Raw genomic sequence first — 20,170 nt, 5'->3', positions numbered from 1 at the left:
TTCAAGTTTGGATTAATTTGTTGTTTTCTCATCTGATAAACAGTATCCCATGTCTCCAGTTGCTCTCTGTGATCTCGTTGCCATCCAGACAAAAAGGATATCTCACCTGTGAGTGTTAGCAGTGTCTTCACATGTAATTGACTGATCATCCAGCCGGCATCTCTGTGTGAGGGCAGAACACATGTCCAAAAGAAAGAACGCTGCCCGCTGCTGCACGGCATCATGAATAATCGGAAGCAAGATCTCTTCTCACTTTTAACCGCCCTCAGAAATCAAAAGTGTCATGTCCTGCAGGTGCCGTGCGATATATTTCTGACATTGCAACTGAGGCAGCCAGAAAACACAATGTCTAAGTGGCCTTCTCACCTTCAGCTGCCAAAAGATGGTGAAAATTGGCTGAATGAATATTCATGAGGTGATGGAGAGATTTGTTCACAATGTAACTCCGGTTGTATCGTGTGCGTGCGTGCGTGTGTGCGTGTGTGTGTGTGTGTGTGCGCTTACATTGGTGAGCGTCTGATCTTTCTGAACTTTTATGTATATTTCATGATGTAAGCTGGGAGAGTTTGGCAGTCAGCGTACATACATTAGTTTGCAGAAAAACACAGAGAGGAACACAGAAAGCTAAACTTGTCGTTAATGATACCTTTCTCACCTCTCCAAAAGCCTCTTCCAGTCATGTTACTTGAAGCTGTTACCGTATTGTAAATTAAATGTTTATTCTGTGTACAAACGTCTCACACTCGTGTTTTGACTGTGATCTCACTTACATTTACAGGTATTCATGCAGTAAACACATTTGTGTATAATTTGATAGACAAAGATGAAATGTAATATATCAACATATGGACAGCTTCTAAAACATAAACCAACAGCTAGACTTAATGTATAAACGTTTTAATGGCAAATTTATTTAGAAATTAAATGTTTGACAACTTATGTGACTAATTGAATGTTAAGAATTTAATGTGATTTATTTTATATATATATTAGTAGGCTAATACATATTTCTATTTTATATATATATATATATATATATATATATATATATATATATATATATAAACATAAAATGTTTAAATATTTGAATAATTTATTTTATTAATAATCAACTGTTAAGCATAAATGCTGCACATTTTTCACTTGAGAATAAGTTTCTGGTTGTAAGCACAGTTTTTTAGTGGAGTAGTTGAGTGCTGTTGGGTCAAGAGACCCACCAAATGGTGCCATTTATAAGCAGACCCAATATTAAAGAAGCATTAATCAATTAAGAAGTGTAAATTGCATTATATAATAATATATAATCTATGGCTATAGTAATTGGTCAGCTTCACTGTTAGCCCGATTACTCTTCCATCTGTCTGACGATGTGTTGTAACAGCGGTTATCATTAGTCTTTCTCTCTTCTGCCGTAGGTAGTTTGACCCTCTACACCGATCTCTCCTTCTGTAGTTTGATATCAGCAGAGGGCCCAGACTGAGAAATCACAGCAGGTCATGAAAATACTCGCTCCAGGCAACACAATGCCTCATTCTCTTTCTCTTTCTCTCCATCTCATTTCTCTGCTCTAATGTTATCGACTCGCAGTACTTTTTGGTCTTTCTTGTTCTTATCTGTCTTCCTTCTCTTTGTAAATGTTCTCACATACATGTTATTGTCTTAAGCACAGTTCGGACTGGTTTCCCAAATGACCCCTATGTGTTTACACAATTTAAAATAGCCGTTTTCTATTTGCATATATTTTAAAATGTAATTTATTCCTGTAATGGCAAAGCTGAATTTTCAGCATCATTACTCCAGTCTCCAGTGTCACATGATCCATCAGAAATCATTCTAATATGCTGATTTGCTGCTCAAGAAACAGTTACCAATAAATGTGAATGGGACTATACGGTTATCCAGACCACACGTGTGTCTTTTAGTCCCGTATAGTCCATATAGTCATCCCTGATTGGTCTTAACCCCAGTGACGGGTATGTTTAGGGGCGGGGTTAGGGGTAGGCCATCGTGTGATTGGTCTTAACCCCAGTGACGGGTATGTTTAGGGGCGGGGTTAGGGGTAGGCCATCGTATGATTGGTCTTAACCCCAGTGACGGGTATGTTTAGGGGCGGGGTTAGGGGTAGGCCATCGTGTGATTGGTCTTAACCCCAGTGACGGGTAGGTTTAGGGGCGGGGTTAGGGGTAGGCCATCGTGTGGTCCGGATAACCGTATAGTACCATGTGAACTAATTGTCTTGACCTCTTAAAGGAAAACTAGTCCAATATGAATAATGACTTATTTGTCTACTGTTCTTTTGAGAAACTGTTCTAAACACTGCTGATATTTCACTTTACTGATAAAAAATAATGCAGATTTAGGAACAGAACCCAATACTGATTGTGTAATCTAAACCATTATGACTTGAAATGCCTATCCTGCTGCTCTCTGATCAGACGGTAGAGAAAGTCCCCACTGCTGTATGAATGCCTCACTACTGGAGACCAGCTGCCATTGATTGAACACAGCTGTGAGCCGTAACCAATGGACTGAGAGGAAAAGAAAAGGGGGTGGTGGGTGGAAAGGGTGTTTTAATTATAATCAGGAATACAATCATTACATCAGCGCTCTGATTGAAGAGCAACTCAGGAGGTGCCGGCACACACACACACACACACCGGAGCAATTTAAATCTCAAACACACCTTATCAAATCCAGTCCACAGGATAATGCCCGGCCGCGTCGGTTCACTCGGGGCCATCTTGGGAACACCTCTGGGACGCTTTTTTAGGTGGTTAATAAGCATACAGTGCAAGTTAACAAGTGCAGCTTCCACTTGAATGGGGAAAGACAGAAATCTCCAAATCTATTTGTCAAGATTGTGTTTCAGTAAGAAGCAGTGGTGTCATAAATCTAGCTGCTATAGCTATAATCATGTTTTTACTGATGAAAAATAGTGATTGGCACTTTTAAGTAAGAGGATTTAGGCTTCAGTTGTCATATTGGGCGTTACGTTGGTATGCCGATTCTTTGACGTGTGTTGGAGTTAAACCGAAGGGATAGTCCACAAAAGGAGATGGATGGCTATTGATTGTTGAGATGAGCATAATCTCTAAAAAAAGGCAATAAGAATAGTCCAATGCAACTTGTGTGCTATTTTCTAAGTCGTATAAAGCCATACTATAGCTTTGTGTAAGGCCAGATCTAAATGCGAGTCATTATTCACTAAATATTGTGTTATGTTGTGTTCAGAGTCTCCTCCAGTAACCCCACACTTTGAGAACCACTGCACTGACTGTACATACACGTGTACACTTGTTTTGTTGAACTCTATCTTAACTATTTGTTATCCAGCTGATTGATTGAGTGACACTGAAGGAATAGTCCATACACAGTTAGGTTAGTCACATTTTTTGACTGACAATGCTGACTGTATTATTGAGGGAAGTCATTCCTGAAAGATCAGGATGCACACCTTTTTTTTGTGTACTAAGATACCCAATTTGAATCCCTTTTAGAAGATGGAAGTCTTGATTTAACAACCAGCTCTTTTTATAGGTGTCACCAGTGACTAAATGCGAGCTGCATTATTTCCCGACTGAAGAGCTTGCTCAAACATGAGGATTATCCAAGATTCCAGAACATATTTTTAATCCATGTACATTTTTAAGGGGATTTCCACTGTTTACCATTTAAAGGATTTGACACCCATGACAGTATTAGATTTGTAGGCTTCCAAATGCTTTTAGAGGCATTCGTTGAGTTTTAGTCTCATGCATGCTCAGGATATAGTGGTTACTTAGTTGTTGGATGTTCTGTCATCCTAAAATTAGCTGGAAACTTTTGCAAACTGTTGAATGCATACACATTGGGTTTCTATTAAAACTCTATTTACTGTAGATACAGCCCATTCCATGAGAATATCAGTTGATGCGTGTACAGAATGTGTACTTTATATTAGTTAAGGCACTTACACACAACAGAAAGTCTTATGAAGTTTGTTCTTTAGCTGAACCAGAATTAAACATACAGGTTTATAGTTCAATTTGAGCTTGTATTGCTATTTTTGAATGTCATTAAATCAGCTGTGGAGAATTTGGTCTCTCTCCATTCAGTTTGCGTGTTATGTACATACATACACTTTAAAGACAACAATATTGGCATCTGTGGTTACACGAAGAACCTGTGACATCCATAGAACCTTTCCATTCCACAGAAGGTTCTTTATTGTGTATAAAGGTTCTTCTGATTATTAAAATGCCCTTCACACTAAGAACTATTGAGCAGTTTTCATTGAAATGTTCTTTTGGGATGGCATTGTTGCAAATCATTAAGACTGTTGGGACTTTAGTCAGATTGCATTGCAGCAAGTCAGAATTTCTTTGTGGTAATTGGCTAATGCAGAATCCTCTAGATTTCTCGCATTTAATTATATTTTATTATATTCTTGACCTTTTAAACCTTGATGAGAGTGCTGTTACTGCATAGAAAGGGATTAGCATTTCTGCATTCATTAAACTAAATATGCCGTTCGCAACTCCACTATGATCTCTCACATTTTATGATTAAATGTTTGTCTTCTGTTTATTACCAAAGCATGACTAAAGTGTCTTATGCTTGTCTGGTTTAGCAACCCCTTATATCACCAAGAACACTTGAAAATTAGTATTTCATGTTACCCAAGTGCAATCTTTCTGAGAGGTATTCATTTTACATTAGATATGCTTTTACATCTTCATATTAACTTATCTATATTCTGATAATATAGGATGAGAAACTATATTTGACTGCACTGTGAACGTGTTCTGTCTGCATTGCAGTCACTGCATATGACTGAATCCAAAAGTACTATATTATGCCAAGCCTTGTTAAACAGCAAAATATTGATTATAACTTGGAGTTAATTAGTGATGGACTTACTGTGCCAAGCGTCTGTTGTTTTGGTTCTCTGTAAGGAAATTTCATAAATTACTTCTTTTAATGGAATTTTTCACCCCGGAATGAAAAATCTGTCTTCATTTACTCACACTCATGTTGGTCTTACTCTGTTATTGAGAAATATTTCATAAAAGATGAAATGGGATGAAAGTATGTCCAAGTTAATGATGACAAACTGTTGGTTTTTGGGGAAACTTTCCTTTACCATCAGTGTAAATTGCCATTTTACTTGTGTAAATTAACATATTTGGTAACACTTTATTTTACAATGCACTTGCACTTACATATGTTAATCAATATCACTTTAGAACTTAAGTGTAATTACACTGTAACAAGGACACCTTAAAATAAAGTAACCAAATTTCCAATGATTAACATATTGGGTGGCATAATGGAGCCACATTGAACCGAAGTTTTCTGAAAATATGACTAAATAGCTACCGTAATTGAATATTGTTATTATCATTATCAAGGGAAGTAATTACTTTGCGACTGCTAAAAATGATGTTATATTTATTATGAATATGTGTAGCATAAATGAATTTCGGACATTCGCCATGTTGTCATTATCATGTGACCTTCCGGCATCAGTTGTGTAGCTTCACTGTCATTCATGTCATTCATTCATCATGGGATAGTAAAGTGTCCATCGTATGCGCACTTCCGAATCTCGCCGGATGATGTAGGTCATTCGCGGGTACTTTTTGCCCACTTTTGATGAATGCTATGAATTCGCGAATACTTATTTTGTCACGTACTGTTTTTCGCCTATATATAGAATGCAATGTGGGATGCAGCCAAACACTTTCTCTTGAAATGCCATGTACTGATGCTGTACTCATAATTAAATGTCTTTTGAGATGTTGCTTTTCTCGTGGTATCATGCAACAATATAAAATATTAAAATTGCTCTTTCATCTCATCTTTTTACAGGAGATTCAACATGGCCGTTGCTGTCATCTTACAAGTTTGTTACATCCTGGCTTGAAGGCGTCTGCTTTCTTCCTCGAGTGCTCTAGAGTCCATGATGTAAATGCATTTCGACTGCCTTTCGAAGATGAACGACTGAAATATGGACCTCATTCAAGCTTTCTGGACCTCCGGTCCGACGTCTGATTAAATCAAGCCCCTCAAACGACCATCAGAGGGGGGGAATAAGGAATAGAGGTGGCTGCTGGTTGGTGGTGGTGGAGGACGAGGAGGTGGAGGAGGAGGGGGGTTTGGAAACCATCTATACCCTTTGGAATATACCATTTGTGGAATATCACTGCGTATTTGGAATATTGCAGAACTTTGGGAGTTTCGCTGTAGTTTTTGGAATCATTTCGGAATATTAGGAATTTCGCTCCTGTTCGCAGTCATGAAGGTGAACCCGAGCTCTTGTTTGTGTCCTGTACTTTTGTGCCTGTGTTTTCTGGAGAGGGGTTATGAGGCGAGCCATTTCGCCCCGGCCAAAGTCATTTCCAGGAGCCACAATGCAACTCGCAACCACAACCAGACTAAGGACGGGGAAACAGAGGTCCACCATCGGCCCAAGCGGGGGTGGATATGGAACCAATTCTTTGTCTTAGAAGAACACATTGGTCCAGATGCACAATATGTAGGAAAGGTAAGCATATTTTCTTCTGAAAATTCCCTTATTTTGTAGTTGTTACAACCCACATAACTTTATGCATTCAGCATGTAAGATCAAAGTTTTTGATTCCTATCCATCCCTGCTGGATATATATACTTTGTCTTAGCTAGTATAAGTTCATCTCATATTTATTTATTTAGTTTTTATTTTAATGGAATTAATCAGAGAGAAGAGAATTTGTGCAGTTTACTTTCCTGTGTTGTTTTTAACATATTATAGTCTTTAGGTTACGTCACAGCCATGAATAATGATTTGCTGCTTGCTATTGGACCACAAATTTGAGTGCAGGATAAAAAAAACCCCCAGCTAAAACAAGCCTAAGCTGGTTTAGCAGGCAGGTTTTAGAGGGGTTTTGGCCACTTCTTCAGATGGTCAGGCTGGGAGACCAGCTGACCAACCAGCTAAACACCAGCTTGGCCAGGTTGAGAGACCAACTTGATCCAGCTTTTTCTTCAGCGGAGTTATTTGTTCTCCTGGAAGGGAAGGACTTTAATGAGTAAATCTGCTAAAAGGTATTTTGTTTAACTTCAGGAGTACTCTACCATATACTGTAGATGACCTCAAATCTAATAAACAAGTCAAAAAGACTCTATTTTGATTTGAAACCAGCCTAAGGGGGTTTGGTGGTCTTAGCTGAATTGAGGTGGTTAGTTTTCCTAGCCTGGACAGCTGTGCTGAGCTGTCTAACAATCCTGTAGAACCATATAGGAAACCAAATAGACTAGCCTGACCATTTTGGCTGGCTTTAAGACCAAGTAGATACATTGTTCTTGTTGTTATTGGTGTCATTTTTAACAGGGATATAAAAAGCCTAAGATAATGTTGAAACATTTTAGACCCTCATGAACAACATAAATTTGTAAATCAAGCAAGTGACCTTTTGCTCTTTTCCTGACCTTATTCCATCACTTGTCTGTACCCGCTGGCCTTGATCGATAACATCTTTGCATGGAGTTAGCTTAGTACAGCAAAACAGCAGCTCAGAACTGCAGCTTGACTTATTGGTTTGTGTTTGAGATTTGACAGCCTTCATCATTTTAGCTAGAAGTCATGCCGGTTCTCCTGTGTTTGCCTCATGGGCTTGTCGATCTTGTGAAACATGAATTTTGTGCCTGTGCCAAATAGCAAATAGGGCCATGAATCTATTTGCATTAGCAAGTCAGTCTGGAATGAGCATGGAAACTTTTGCAGTGACCACATTTGAGTGTATTTTATTAGATGAATGGTCTAGGCTACTTTATTTCATTATTTTATTTTCATACTTCGAGATCTTTATGCGGATGATGCGGACAAGGATGCATTCTTCTTAAGATGACAAAATGTAATTTTCAAATAACGTCTTTGTTTTCATTGTAAGTGAAACATGAATATAAAAAGCATTGGTCTGTATTATTAGTGTGTTACTAACATTTCCATCCAACATGTCAATTGAATTATTAGACTTGGAAAATATTGGAAACTCTGCATTTACTGTCCACATATATTTCAGTATTTTCATAAATTTGGCCATGAAAAATAATGTTTTTATTTTATTTTATTGTTCTAACAATTTAATAAAAAATTGTCCTGCAGTGTATTTTCATGATGTATATATATATATACACACTTTATCTGATTGGGGTCTATTTACATTTCTACATTACTTATACTATACATTAACTTATACTATTTGACATTATATTATTGTGTATACAGAACTATTGAAATGCACTAGTGAAAAAGAAAAGAGAAAAAAAACGAATGCAAGATATTAAAGCTACACGCTTCTTGATAAATTGAGAATCATGATTTTTCTGTTTAAAAAAAGAGATTGCGATTCACCCACAATTCTGAACAGACAACTAAAAAATAGCATGCAATTTAATAGAGGTTCTAAAAAAAAGTTCAGTCTATTTGAAATGTTTATTTCAATGTCTGACTGGAAGAAAAAAACGGGTTGAATGAATGATTCAATGACTCACTCATAAACACTTCACTTGTTTCATTACAAGATGAATCAGCAGTTTTGAACGAATCTCTTGAATGAATGATTCAATGACAAATATTTTTTTTTACAGTAAATAGTCGCCACCTACTGGTGGAATGATGTAATCAATACAACCATTATTTGAAGTACCATGTTACTTTCAAAAGGTGATTTACTCTATTTTGATCTCTATCGTAGATATCTGTGTTGATATTCAAACTATAAACTTGCATCCCATAACTTTTACTTCAGTGATAATAATATGAATATTTGTAACAGAAATAACAATACTGTGTGTTTCATAATATACATGACAACTGCTCTCTCTGGCTCAGCGGCAGCACCAATGCATGTCTAAATGTTCACTGTGATCGTACTTGTTAAAGGTTTAATATACAAAGCGTAATCATTGTCATTTAGGAATGAGATCACGTGGGTGTTTGAATCGAGATCAATATTTTATTGATTCATCGTGCAGCTCACCTTCCCTTATACAAATACAGTATACATTTTATTTTGGAATCTATTTGTCAGCTATGAACAGATATTCAGTATCGCCAGAACCTATTCACATAACAGTAGAAGCTCAATGAAAGACACATTGGCACTGTCCTTGAGCTCCCCAGTACTCAAAAACTGCATTACGCATCGTAAATTGATTCAATAAACGTTGTTTAATGGGTACTGTGAGACTGTTAGCAGGGGGCAAAGCTCCATCCCAGTGTCCTCCTTTTATTCTCTTTGTGTATCGTCTCTCTCTCTTTCTGAAGCGGAGATTGATTCAGCAGGTCATGTCCATGTGCTTTACGTCTCTCTGCTGAAGCGTTGTACAATGAGGCCGTAGGAAGCTGGTTAAGTTGTCTGTGTAGCGTTTGGTTTCTCTTATCTTCAGAAATATGTAAATGTGTGGCGGTTGATCAGTATTCAGGGTACTCAAGCATAGGGCAATGCAGGGAAAAGAGACAGACGTGCAGACAGAGAAAGATAGAAACAGAGACAGACATTATTACTTGCTGCCTTCAAATCATGTTGGAATGATTGTACTGTATTTATGAGGTGAGCGGTCAGGAAAGACACCAATACATTAGAAATGAGCGTGTTTATCATACCTGGAGAAAGATATCCGTTAGCATTCACATGCCCGCAGTTGCCCGAATACCACAGGAAGTATGCGATTTGAAATCTGCCAAAAAATATATATTTAATTTTTTTTTTAACAGCTTAAACCAGTATTATGTGGTTTACTGGTTGTAACTGCTAACACATCTACTGTTATATAATTAAATATATCCAATTAATGTGTTGCTTTCATTAAACAAAGTACTTTGTGAATTGTCATTCACATTTACAATTTGAATTTACATTGAATTATTAAATCAAGTTGTTTTTGATTGTAAGTTGTAATTGTAATTGTTAGCTATATATTTACAGTAGTTTGTACACAGTTTTTTTCATTTACCCGTTGCTGAAGAATAGTGATAAAATGGCATAAAATACTTAATTTAGCTGTTTTATGAGGTGACACTAATTTGCCATCATTTTCTGTGAATAATTTATAAGAAGCATAAAATACATATAAAGCATAAATTAGTCCCAAAACCATCCAAGCAAAATTAGAATGCAAATCTCAGCATAATTCTGACTTCTGAGCTCATAAGTACAAACTCCCCAGGAGGACTTGAAGGCAGCAATGGAAAATTGCCTCTGTGAGAGAAAATCTAGAGGTACAAAAATGCCTTTTTATGACAATAAAATGAGGAAAAAAATGGTTTATACATTTACATCTTCATGTTTTAGCTTTAACCATGACAGGCAAATTGAATGCATAAGATAATGATATGCGCATTTCTGAGCTTTCATCTTGAGTACACATATATTTTGTCTGTTCATACTGATAAAATGGCAATATTAGTGTGGTGTTGAAATGCTTGAGTGAACTTTAAAGAGGCCATGCCCTTTTTCAAAGTCTTGATTTTTTAGGTCTAGAATAGGTTTTCATGCTTGAATGGTCAAAAACCACATTATTTTTCTCATATTTTACATTTTACATATGCATTTTACACCATCCAAAAAGCATAATGTGCTCTGATTCGTCAGCTGGACCAGTGTGTTGTGATTGGTCAACCGCTTTGAGCGTGTTTTGGAAATTATGTCACGTCCCTTACAATGACTGTGAGTTTCAACACTCTACAAACACAACTCAACCATGCTATGCCCCTTTTTTTGCACATGCCTTGAGGGATATTGTGACAGGTTCATATTCCTGGAAGAAAACTTAAGACTACGATGGAGGCGTTTCAGGGAATTCTGAAACCGCGACACTGATATAGAGAATAACTCATTTTGGAGTGACTTTGTGCTTTGTACCTTTGCAGATCTTTTTCATGCCTAAACAGCAACATTACACACTAAAGAAAGTAAAAAAAAATTGAAAAGTATAACAGGTCCTCTTTAAATCCACATAGAGGACTAGACTTTATTTTACTGTGGCCTTACATTGTAACTGGAGTGCTACATGGCTATTAAGCAGATGGTATTAATTTAAAATTGCATTACTTCAAAATAGAGCTTTATCAGGTTGCTAATTGCATGAAATAATAATTACTTTTTGTCTTCCTTTATTAGCATATCCGCCCGACTGCTTCTGAAGAGCTCTGATTGGTTAGTTCACTACGGCAGGTTGGATTAAGAGACCCCCAAGCCCTCTGGCCACCGCTGTGCTTCGTGCTCAAACAGTTTACAAAAATTGAACAAGGTTTACAGCGTCAACAGAATATGCTAATCCGCAACGATAAAATGCCATTAAGAGCAAGCTGTTATGAGGGATTTAATTTGACATGCGCATGCAAAAGGCAAGGTCCCAAGATCGTTAGTGCGGCTAACTCCCTCATATTTAATTACCGCCTCTATCACAGGGGCTGGTAAAATATGGCCATGATGCGAAATGACCCTTAATTAGATCGGCAAAGACTCTAGACAATTAATCCTTCAGCCCCTCCGTTTGTGTGTGTGTGTGTGTTTATTTTGAGTCTTTGCTTAATTAAAACTTGCAGACGCTTGCATTAGAACAGGAAAGGTTCCCGTGAGGTATGACAAACTGATATGATAGACCCTGGCTTCCTACTGCTCTTTATTTTCTTGCATTCATGTGGTTGAGTGCCTCACTAGTTGCATCTTTATCCTCAAAGATGGATAAAAGGGACTGGAAAAGCTGTCCCTTTAGGGGTCAAAGTACCATATGATTAGAGTAATCACCTCATCAGCGTTCCATGAAGCAATTTTGTAATGAATGTAAACAACTCATTACAGTTGAATTACCCAAATTTCTGTAGTTGATGCAAATACCAGTGCATTTTCATAATTTTCAACACCATTTTTCGCTGGTACAGTGAACTCAAATATGAATTGAAGGCCATATCTTATTTCATATCTCACAATTGTGTCTATTTCTCATAATAGTGTATCTCACATTGAGACTGTCGCTGCATCCGAAATTGCATACTCTCTAGAGTTAGTACTTATTTTGAAGAAGTTATTACTTATGCTAAAAAGTACATTCTATACATGAATGTGTGTAGTATGACTGTAATCTGGACATGCTACATTCGCCATATTGTCATTGTCATGTGACCTACCGGCATCAGCTGAGTCGATTCTCTGTCATTCACAAATCCTCTCCCGTTGGCTCATGGAATAGTAAAGTGTCCATCGTATGCGCACTTCAGAATCTCGCCGGAAGTAATGGGTCATCCAGGGACTTCACTTTTGCCTACTCTTTATGAGTCACATACTGTTTTTCGCCTACTACTGTATATAGGAGGACGATATGTAATTTTGGATGCAGCTTGTGTTTCTTTTTTTACATTTATTTTGCAATCATTTTTTAAAAATTGATGTCAGAAAAGGGATTACATAAATATGATACATATAAAACATAATAAAACAAATTATAGATAAATATTAATATATTAATTCTGGATGCTGTATATTGATTAATATAATACAAAAATATTAATGTGTATGCATATCAGTATGAATATCAATGTTGACATGAAATATTAGATCATGTAAATTAATTATTTAAAAGAATGTATGTGAATTAAATAAATGTTTATCACAATGTTACTATTTCTTAATTTGTACTATTTCAAAATTACCTTTTCATTTTTACATCTGAGGCAGAAACAGGATTTCATCATGAATATATGCTACACATAATATAAAAAATAACATTTTAATATAAAAATGTTAGTTCATTTATAAACTATTATGCATATGTATATGTATAAATAATACAAATATTCATATTGACATTAAATGTTAATTATGTATTATTTAAATAGTTATGTAAATAAATGCATATCAAAATAAAGTATTAATAACTGTTGCACTTGTTATTCATTTAATATGCTGCATCCAGGTACCACATTTAGTCAGTATACTGTGAAAAGACTGGTATTGTTTGTTTAAACAAAATATATATATTTTTAACTTAAATATTAAGTACAGGTACTTTTTTTGACTCTTTTGACTTAACCAAGCATGAGTTAGAAAACACAGCATGCATCATCTAAAAGTCTTACAAGGTCCTTGGCTGTGGTCGTAACTCATCCCTGTGCGTTCATCCTCGACATTGGGAGACTGTTATTCCTCATCCTCCACATGAAGACACATGTGTAACATATATGATATATAATGTTTGTGCAGGTGATGGAATATTCAAGGCGGTGCAGCTTTATATATTGTCAGACCTTGAAAGGGAAACGGTGCAGTTCTGGCTCCTGTCAGGCTCTTCTTACAGAAGGGTCCTTGAAAAACTTCAGGCTTGGTCTATGTGACGCTCATACATTACCCAAGAGGAAGAGGAGACAGGGAGACTCAGACAATCCTGTGATCCTCTCTTTAGCTGTACAAACAAAAATCCCTCTCATAATCTTGCATTTTTAATCTTGTGATTCTTTAGTAGGCACCAAAATGTTAAACTGGATTAGTGTCTTGAGAGATCGTCTAATTCTGGAGTGTCTGGAGTTTAGAGTAAGTCAGTCTTGCAGTAACTCAACTCAGAGCTCTACATACATATCCGTATAGTATGCAAATGTGTGCATATTATATGCAAATTCAGTTGGTTTATTGTGAAAAGACTGATATAGTTGTTGTTGTTGTTTTTAATTATTTATTGATTTCCAGATACTGGTACTTTTGACTCCTTTAACTTGACCTGTATGTATATAGATATGCTGACCACATACATTATGAGTGACAACTGCATTTATTTTTTCCCTGATTGTAGGGAAAACTGGAGTTGCTCCCACGGCCACTATTTTAGAAAGATTTTGCAGTCGGAGACAAATTACACACTGTAAAATCTGATTAGTTCCGCTTACTCAAAAAAAGCATGCAAACCGATTGCACTTAAAAAACTAAGTACAGTGGAATCGGTATTGCGTGTTGTATTAACAAATCCTTGTTTAGTATGGTAAACTTACTCTTGAGTTTAAGTTACTAAAATAAATGTGTGCGATGTACTCCTGACTTAGTATAGTCTACTAAGAATTACTATTTCAAACAACTAAGTAATGCCATGTGAACTTTACTTAAAGCGATTCTGATTTACTTGTTAAAACCATGCAAACCGAAGTAACTGTTACTTCTGTAAATGAAGTACTTCAAACATTAATTTTACAGTAATCAATTGACATTGTTATTCTGAAGATATTCTCAAACACCAAATGCTCACCTATATGTTAACTCTGTTCTGCGAACTCACTATACACTTGTCACAAATGTACCAGAGAATAAGTATAAAGTATCATAAAATAGAAATATTTAACACACAACCACATTATAGTTGAAAAACAGGTTTATTCTTTGAACATTAACCATTGGTATTTAATTTCCAATGTTAAAATCAAAGTCTTAAAACCTTTTGAATCTGATAAAGTATACATTACCTTGACATTTTTAATTTTATTCTGATTGTATTTTATCATCTTATTTGTCCAGATAAACCTTGTTATTTCAATCAATCAAATTTTGGCACAGGATTTCACAATTTTGAGTTCTTGACTTGGCTGATAAGTTCACTTTTTTTAACCGGATTATATGTATTAATATTAATTTTTGAGAAATATACTTGTTTTTATGAGTGTATCCAGTACAGAGATGTGTACTGGGAAAACAGTCAAATCTGTACTTTAGACAGCTGATAGAGATACTAATTGGTTTCGAAGAGATTAAAATATTAGTCATTACTATAAGTGATCAGTACCACTTAAAGACAAAATTCATACTAAAATTATCAATGTCAAGGTATTAGCGCCAACCCCAGAATATGTCTTCTTACAGAACTAGAATGCGCACACACGCTTATTACACTGCCATAAAATATAAAAATAAAAACATTCTTCAAAGTACAGAGTGAAAGCAACACCCAGGGGTGTGAACAACGGAACGGACAGCGGAATGTTTGCCTATCTGCACATATACAACGGTACCAAAATTGTTTTTCAATAATCTCCCAGTAATATACAGTACACAACATTGTCATTTGTGGAAAAACATCCACTGTGTCAAGTTTGTTCTGTCCCAGGCCAAGCATCACTCGTTGAATGTGTTTTTCATAGCTTTAGGGTAGTCCAAGTGTAGCGCATAGCCCAAACAAGAGGCAAAGTGCTTGAGGTAGGTTCTGGAGAATGTCCATTACAATACCTCCTTCAAGAATGATGGCAGTAGACACTAAGTCGAGATGGAGATGATTTGGAGAGAGAGGCGCATCTTCACTGATGACAGTCAGCAACCCAACAGATACCTGGGCCCAGGCCTCATTACTGTCAGAATCCTGTATACAACCAACGAAAAACAACATTACAACAAGTAAATGTTGATAGGCATTATCAATTGTCATCAAGTCATCTGTCCTGCCAACACTTCCCTCCAGCCTATTTTTATTTAAGTTTTCACTTTACACCCAGCTTAAGAACATGAAGGAAATTAAGCTCTGATGTCTGTCCCAATATACAATTTATTCAGATACTGTATATCACTCTGTGTGCTGCATGCTGTGACCGTTCAAGGGATACTCCACTATAAAATGAAAATTCTGTCATCATATACTCACCCTCATGTTGTTTCAAACCTGTATGAATTTATTTCTTCTGCTGAACAGATAGGACGATATTTAGAAGAATATCAGCTTAACCAGACAGTTTCTGGTCTCATTGACTTCCATAGTAGGAAAAAATATATACTATGGAAGTCAATGAGACCAGAAACTGTCTGTTCAGCAGAAGAAAGAAATTCATACAAGGTTTGAAACAACATGAGGGTGAGTATATGATGACAGAATTTTCATTTTAAAGTGGAGTATCCCTTGAACTGTCACAGCATGCAGCCCATCTCTGTTCTGAACACACAGTGACATACAGTATGAGCTCCTTTAAGATGTGAGAACTTACAAAGGAGGTGTTGTAGAAGTTACAGGGGTCATCACCAAGAAGAACAGAGATGCTTGGAGAACAAGGGTACGCACTGCTGTCACATCTGGTTTCTAGAAGTGGATAGAACAAATAAAGTTCAAGAGTTACAATACAAACATTAAGTGTATATGAAAAAGGTGAAACCATGTTTGCTTAACAGTGCAGAGAACAGCACAGACTAACACGTCTGTAGTTTACTGACCCTTGAATTAATTTGCTGCACAATTTCAGCCAGTTTCTCTCCAACAAAGTCATTCTCCAAGTTTGTCGTAGCTATCCGGTTGAACTCAGCAAACACCTACAAGACACAGAAAAAATGTAAGTGAGTAGACTGGCTTGAGCCAGAGTGGAAATTTTGGAAAACCTTTGGTTACCAGTCCTAAAACCTAAATACACACTTTGTCATAGGAGAAAACAAACAAAAAAGCATAGCAATATCAATACGTACTTGTCTCTGTAAATAGGGCTGGCCAGCGCTCCAGGGTTTTCACTACAAGTTCAGCCTCCACAATCTCCTGTCTCCGCAGTGGGAAGGTCTGGTCCATCTTAGATCCAATGACAGTTTCACTGAGGTTCCGTTTTTTCATTTCTTCAACCAGGAGCTTTCTTTCAGCCTCTAGTCTATCTTCATTCCTCTTTTGTCTGTAGAAAAAAATACACTGCTTACAGGTCCACTGCATCTGCAAAAAATTATTTTAAGTGGAAATTTTAGGTGCAAGTTGTAAGTCTTCGGTCATCTAATGTGCATGTGTTTATATATATATATATCCTCCAAAATGTTGTCTACTGTTATCTCACCTCCAGTGTATTGAGACCAACACTGACAAAGCAGCTGTGAAGAGTCCTCAAGCCAGTCGCCACAAGCACTTCTGTAAAGGACAAAGAATGTCTTAGTAAAAAACAAAGCTCCACTTACAGTGATGAGATTTGTAGATTAAAGACACATGTGAATAATTTACAAGCATTACAGAATAATGCTTGTTTTCCAATATAAATATAAAAAGTATATATATATATATATATATATATATATATATATATATATCCTCTTATATTAATATTTGAAGATTCAGATTGAGTTTAAATAATTTAAAAAAATTAAGAGTATAAACAATCCTCACTTAAGTATAATTACAGAACAGCAACCACATTTACTTAAAAAATAATAGTACTTATTTGAAAGAAAGTGTTGTTTTTTTACTAACTTCATTACAGTTCATTAACCCTTTGTACTAAAAGCACAAGTATGATCTCATTTGAAAGCTAACACCTGGCAGTTGATTGTAAATGTAGAATTAATTATTGTCATAATGAAAAATAATTGCTTGAAAGTTTTGTAAAGTTATTAGAAATGTATTTTTTTATTAAATATCTTCATGAAAATAAAAATTTAAGTTGGCATTGTATCAACCTAGAAATGCACTGCTGCTCAAATTTCTGTGTTGTTAATACCCAACATTCGACCAATATACATCCACTGTGTCAACTCGGGGAAAACACAAAATTTGCTGTAGCTACATTTAAATTTTCACTTTCAGTTAAAATAAGATTTTTTAGGTGAAACCAAGATTGCACCAAACATGTGCTCTGGCTGTTATTTTGCTAATGTTTAACAAATGTTAGCTAATGTTGAGGCAGCAGACAGAAACACAAATTCACACACAAATAAAACATAACTTGATTGAAAACTTACCTTAATATTCCACAAGCAATGAAATCGGTACATTTCCAGCAAATGCGTCAGCACAGTCCGACAGGCACCACTGTTGTTGCGAGGAAATTGAACGTTGGTAGCTTCTACTGAGCACATGCTCACACCCGAAAATGCGCACAGAATCTATTACGCATGCTCTCACAAGTGCCACTTCTTCTTCTTTGTTTTTTCTGCACATTAGGCATTCTTTATTTCACTGCTGCCTCTTAATGGTTTAGTAACGTGATTGCATTCTTTGTTGCTACTTGCTTATTTCAAGTAAGCGTCACTCAAATGATTGAGTAACTTGTTATTTTCACGCTGCAATTGCCTTTAACTCAACAAAACCTAGTAAGAAGTATGTATTTTATATTACTGAGTAAAGTTTACTAAGTATAAGTGAGTCAGGAAAGCTATTGGATTTTACAGTGCACATCCAAAAATATTTATTTTCTGTAAGGACAAAATCTGCAGTCTTATCTATTTTATACACAGCATTTTTAAGATTTCCCTTAACAATGATCTTTTATCAAAATGAGTTCACTCTGAGGAATGAGTAGAAAACTCATTATGTCCAGCCTCAACTGACTCCAGACACTCAGACAACTTTATTTTTCCTGGCAAACTGGAAGTCGTGCTGCGAAACATTTTTTGCAACAACACACAAAAAGTTCTGGAGAGCCTCACACTAAAGTTGTGTTTTTTGGGTCCATGTGGATCGTACAATCTCTCATATTAACATGTAATCTTACACTTACTCCTTAATAATACATTTATAACCAAAATATGGCTTACAAGTAAAGAAAAATATGCATATTGAAAAGTCCAGTGTAACTCAAGCAGATAGCTGAAGAAAGATGGCAAATATTTGTATTTGGCCTCTGGTGCCTGACTTTTAGCCTCTGAAGGGTTTTTACTAGGTTTATATAAATGCTTTGAGTATATTTCAACATAATGTGTCCAAAAAACCCTCCAGCCTCAAGTGTGTCTGTTCTGCTCTGTCAGCGTTACAGGTCTTGACATGTTCTGATACAAAAGGTGTTTGAATGTTTTATTCATATGGTTATATATGGATGGTCCAATGGCAGAGTCAAGGAACCGTTTCCACTTTGAGTAGCGCAGGATGGGGAAGCTAAAGTGTTCAAGGCTAAACTTTAGCCTTCTCTTATGAAGTTTTATCTAAAATGTTCATTACAGTTTGTTTGAGAGATCATTTTAAAGCTCCAGTCTGTAACTTTTTTGGGGTTAAATGATCCCAAAAAATTTTTTGAGCAAGTACATAACCAGCCAGTGTTCAAAACTATCTTGCCATAGCTCGATTCAAAACGGTAAGCTTGTAATAATGTTTTGAGAGAGAGAGATTAAGCGTGTGGTAATTACCAACACTCAACAGGTTTCGACACCAGCATCTACTAATAACAACTACGTTTATCTGCACCTCGTCACCTAAGAAACGTCATGTAGCTTTTAAGTTGCTAAACTATTTTACTTTTTTTTGTAGTTTTTATCCTATTGTTTACTATATTTATTTGCTATATACATTAGCGAATGTCATTTGGTGAAGTGATATGAATCTGTAATGCGGTCAAGACTTGGCTGGAACTACTTTAGCCGTGCGTTTCCCTGAAAATAATTGCACACCTTAGAACGTTTGTCAACCAATCAGAATCTAGCATTCAACAGCTCTGTGATGCAAATATATATTTACCGGTATAAAGATAATATATCATCTCTACAGCAAAGTCAATTTCTCCCTTAGGAATTTCTCCCTTAAAGGGGTGGTTTACTGCTTTTTTTCTTTGCATGATTGTATTTATGGGGTGCAATATAACATGTCTTCGTTTTTTTTTTTTTTTTTTAAGCCTTATTTTTCATAAATTTGACCTTTATTGTAAGCCGCTTTCTCCTCTGTCATTTGAACGACCGGTTGACTTCCTGATTCTATGAAACCACTCCCTCAGAAACAGGCATGGGCTCAGATTGGTTAGTTGGGCCGGTGCGTTGTAATTGGCTAAACTGGCAGTGCACGTTCTCCGGAAACTTCACGCCCATCACCTTTACGGGCGAAAGTTGCATGTGCTCCGGTCAAATGTAAATAATGGTTTCAATACTACCGTACAGTTTGAGCCAGAGTCAGACCCAGAAAGCGGCAATGAAGAGTCAAGCAGAACCTCCCCAAACCCGGCTCTTACAAAACGTTTCTGAATGGTACATTTTTTTTATTATTCTATTCTACTATTATTATATAATAATTTCGATACGCTGTTACTTGAAAATGCCACTGCTGACACTTGTTAGCTTTTGAGATACGGGTTTCTCCTGATTAAACATTTAATATAACTGAATAAATGACTGAGTAATACCGCAGTTGAAGTTTGCTGTTGCGATTACATATATATATTTTTTTACTTTACACGTTTGTCTTACACACAAAATGGCATCGAACTAACTGGCTACTATAAACAAACAGCTTTGGCATTGGT

General features: G+C 36.2%; 1 protein-coding gene and 1 long non-coding RNA gene across 11 annotated transcripts in view; one reads left to right on the top strand and one right to left on the bottom strand.

The window, feature by feature from the left end:
- Positions 1-20,170, top strand: part of LOC306990083 (cadherin-18) — a 267,205-nt gene that overhangs the window by 183,266 nt on the left and 63,769 nt on the right. For 8 of the 9 annotated variants that reach the window (XM_079596387.1, XM_079596385.1, XM_079596383.1 and 5 more), the window contains one exon: positions 5,851-6,526. In XM_079596387.1, the coding sequence (XP_079452513.1) occupies positions 6,278-6,526 (249 nt within the window). In that variant the 5' untranslated portion in view covers positions 5,851-6,277. Of the gene's footprint in view, positions 1-1,415; positions 1,494-5,850; positions 6,527-20,170 lie in introns of all 9 variants that reach the window. The other variant, XM_079596382.1, reaches the window with a different exon arrangement.
- Positions 14,307-17,896, bottom strand: LOC306990085. 2 transcript variants are annotated; one of them, XR_013795812.1, is made up of 6 exons: positions 17,688-17,896; positions 16,793-16,863; positions 16,443-16,636; positions 16,197-16,292; positions 15,974-16,065; positions 14,307-15,357 (listed from the first exon to the last, which is right to left on the bottom strand). It is a non-coding gene; the product is annotated as an uncharacterized lncRNA (long non-coding RNA). The 2 variants fall into 2 exon arrangements; XR_013795813.1 differs by having other exon boundaries at positions 14,308-15,357; positions 16,443-16,674.

This window comes from Phoxinus phoxinus (genome assembly GCF_949152265.1).
Source record: "Phoxinus phoxinus genome assembly, chromosome: 21".
Lineage (NCBI taxonomy): Eukaryota > Metazoa > Chordata > Actinopteri > Cypriniformes > Leuciscidae > Phoxinus > Phoxinus phoxinus.
The sequence above is the reverse complement of the archived record's forward strand: the minus strand, read 5'-3'. Positions and strand labels throughout refer to the sequence as shown.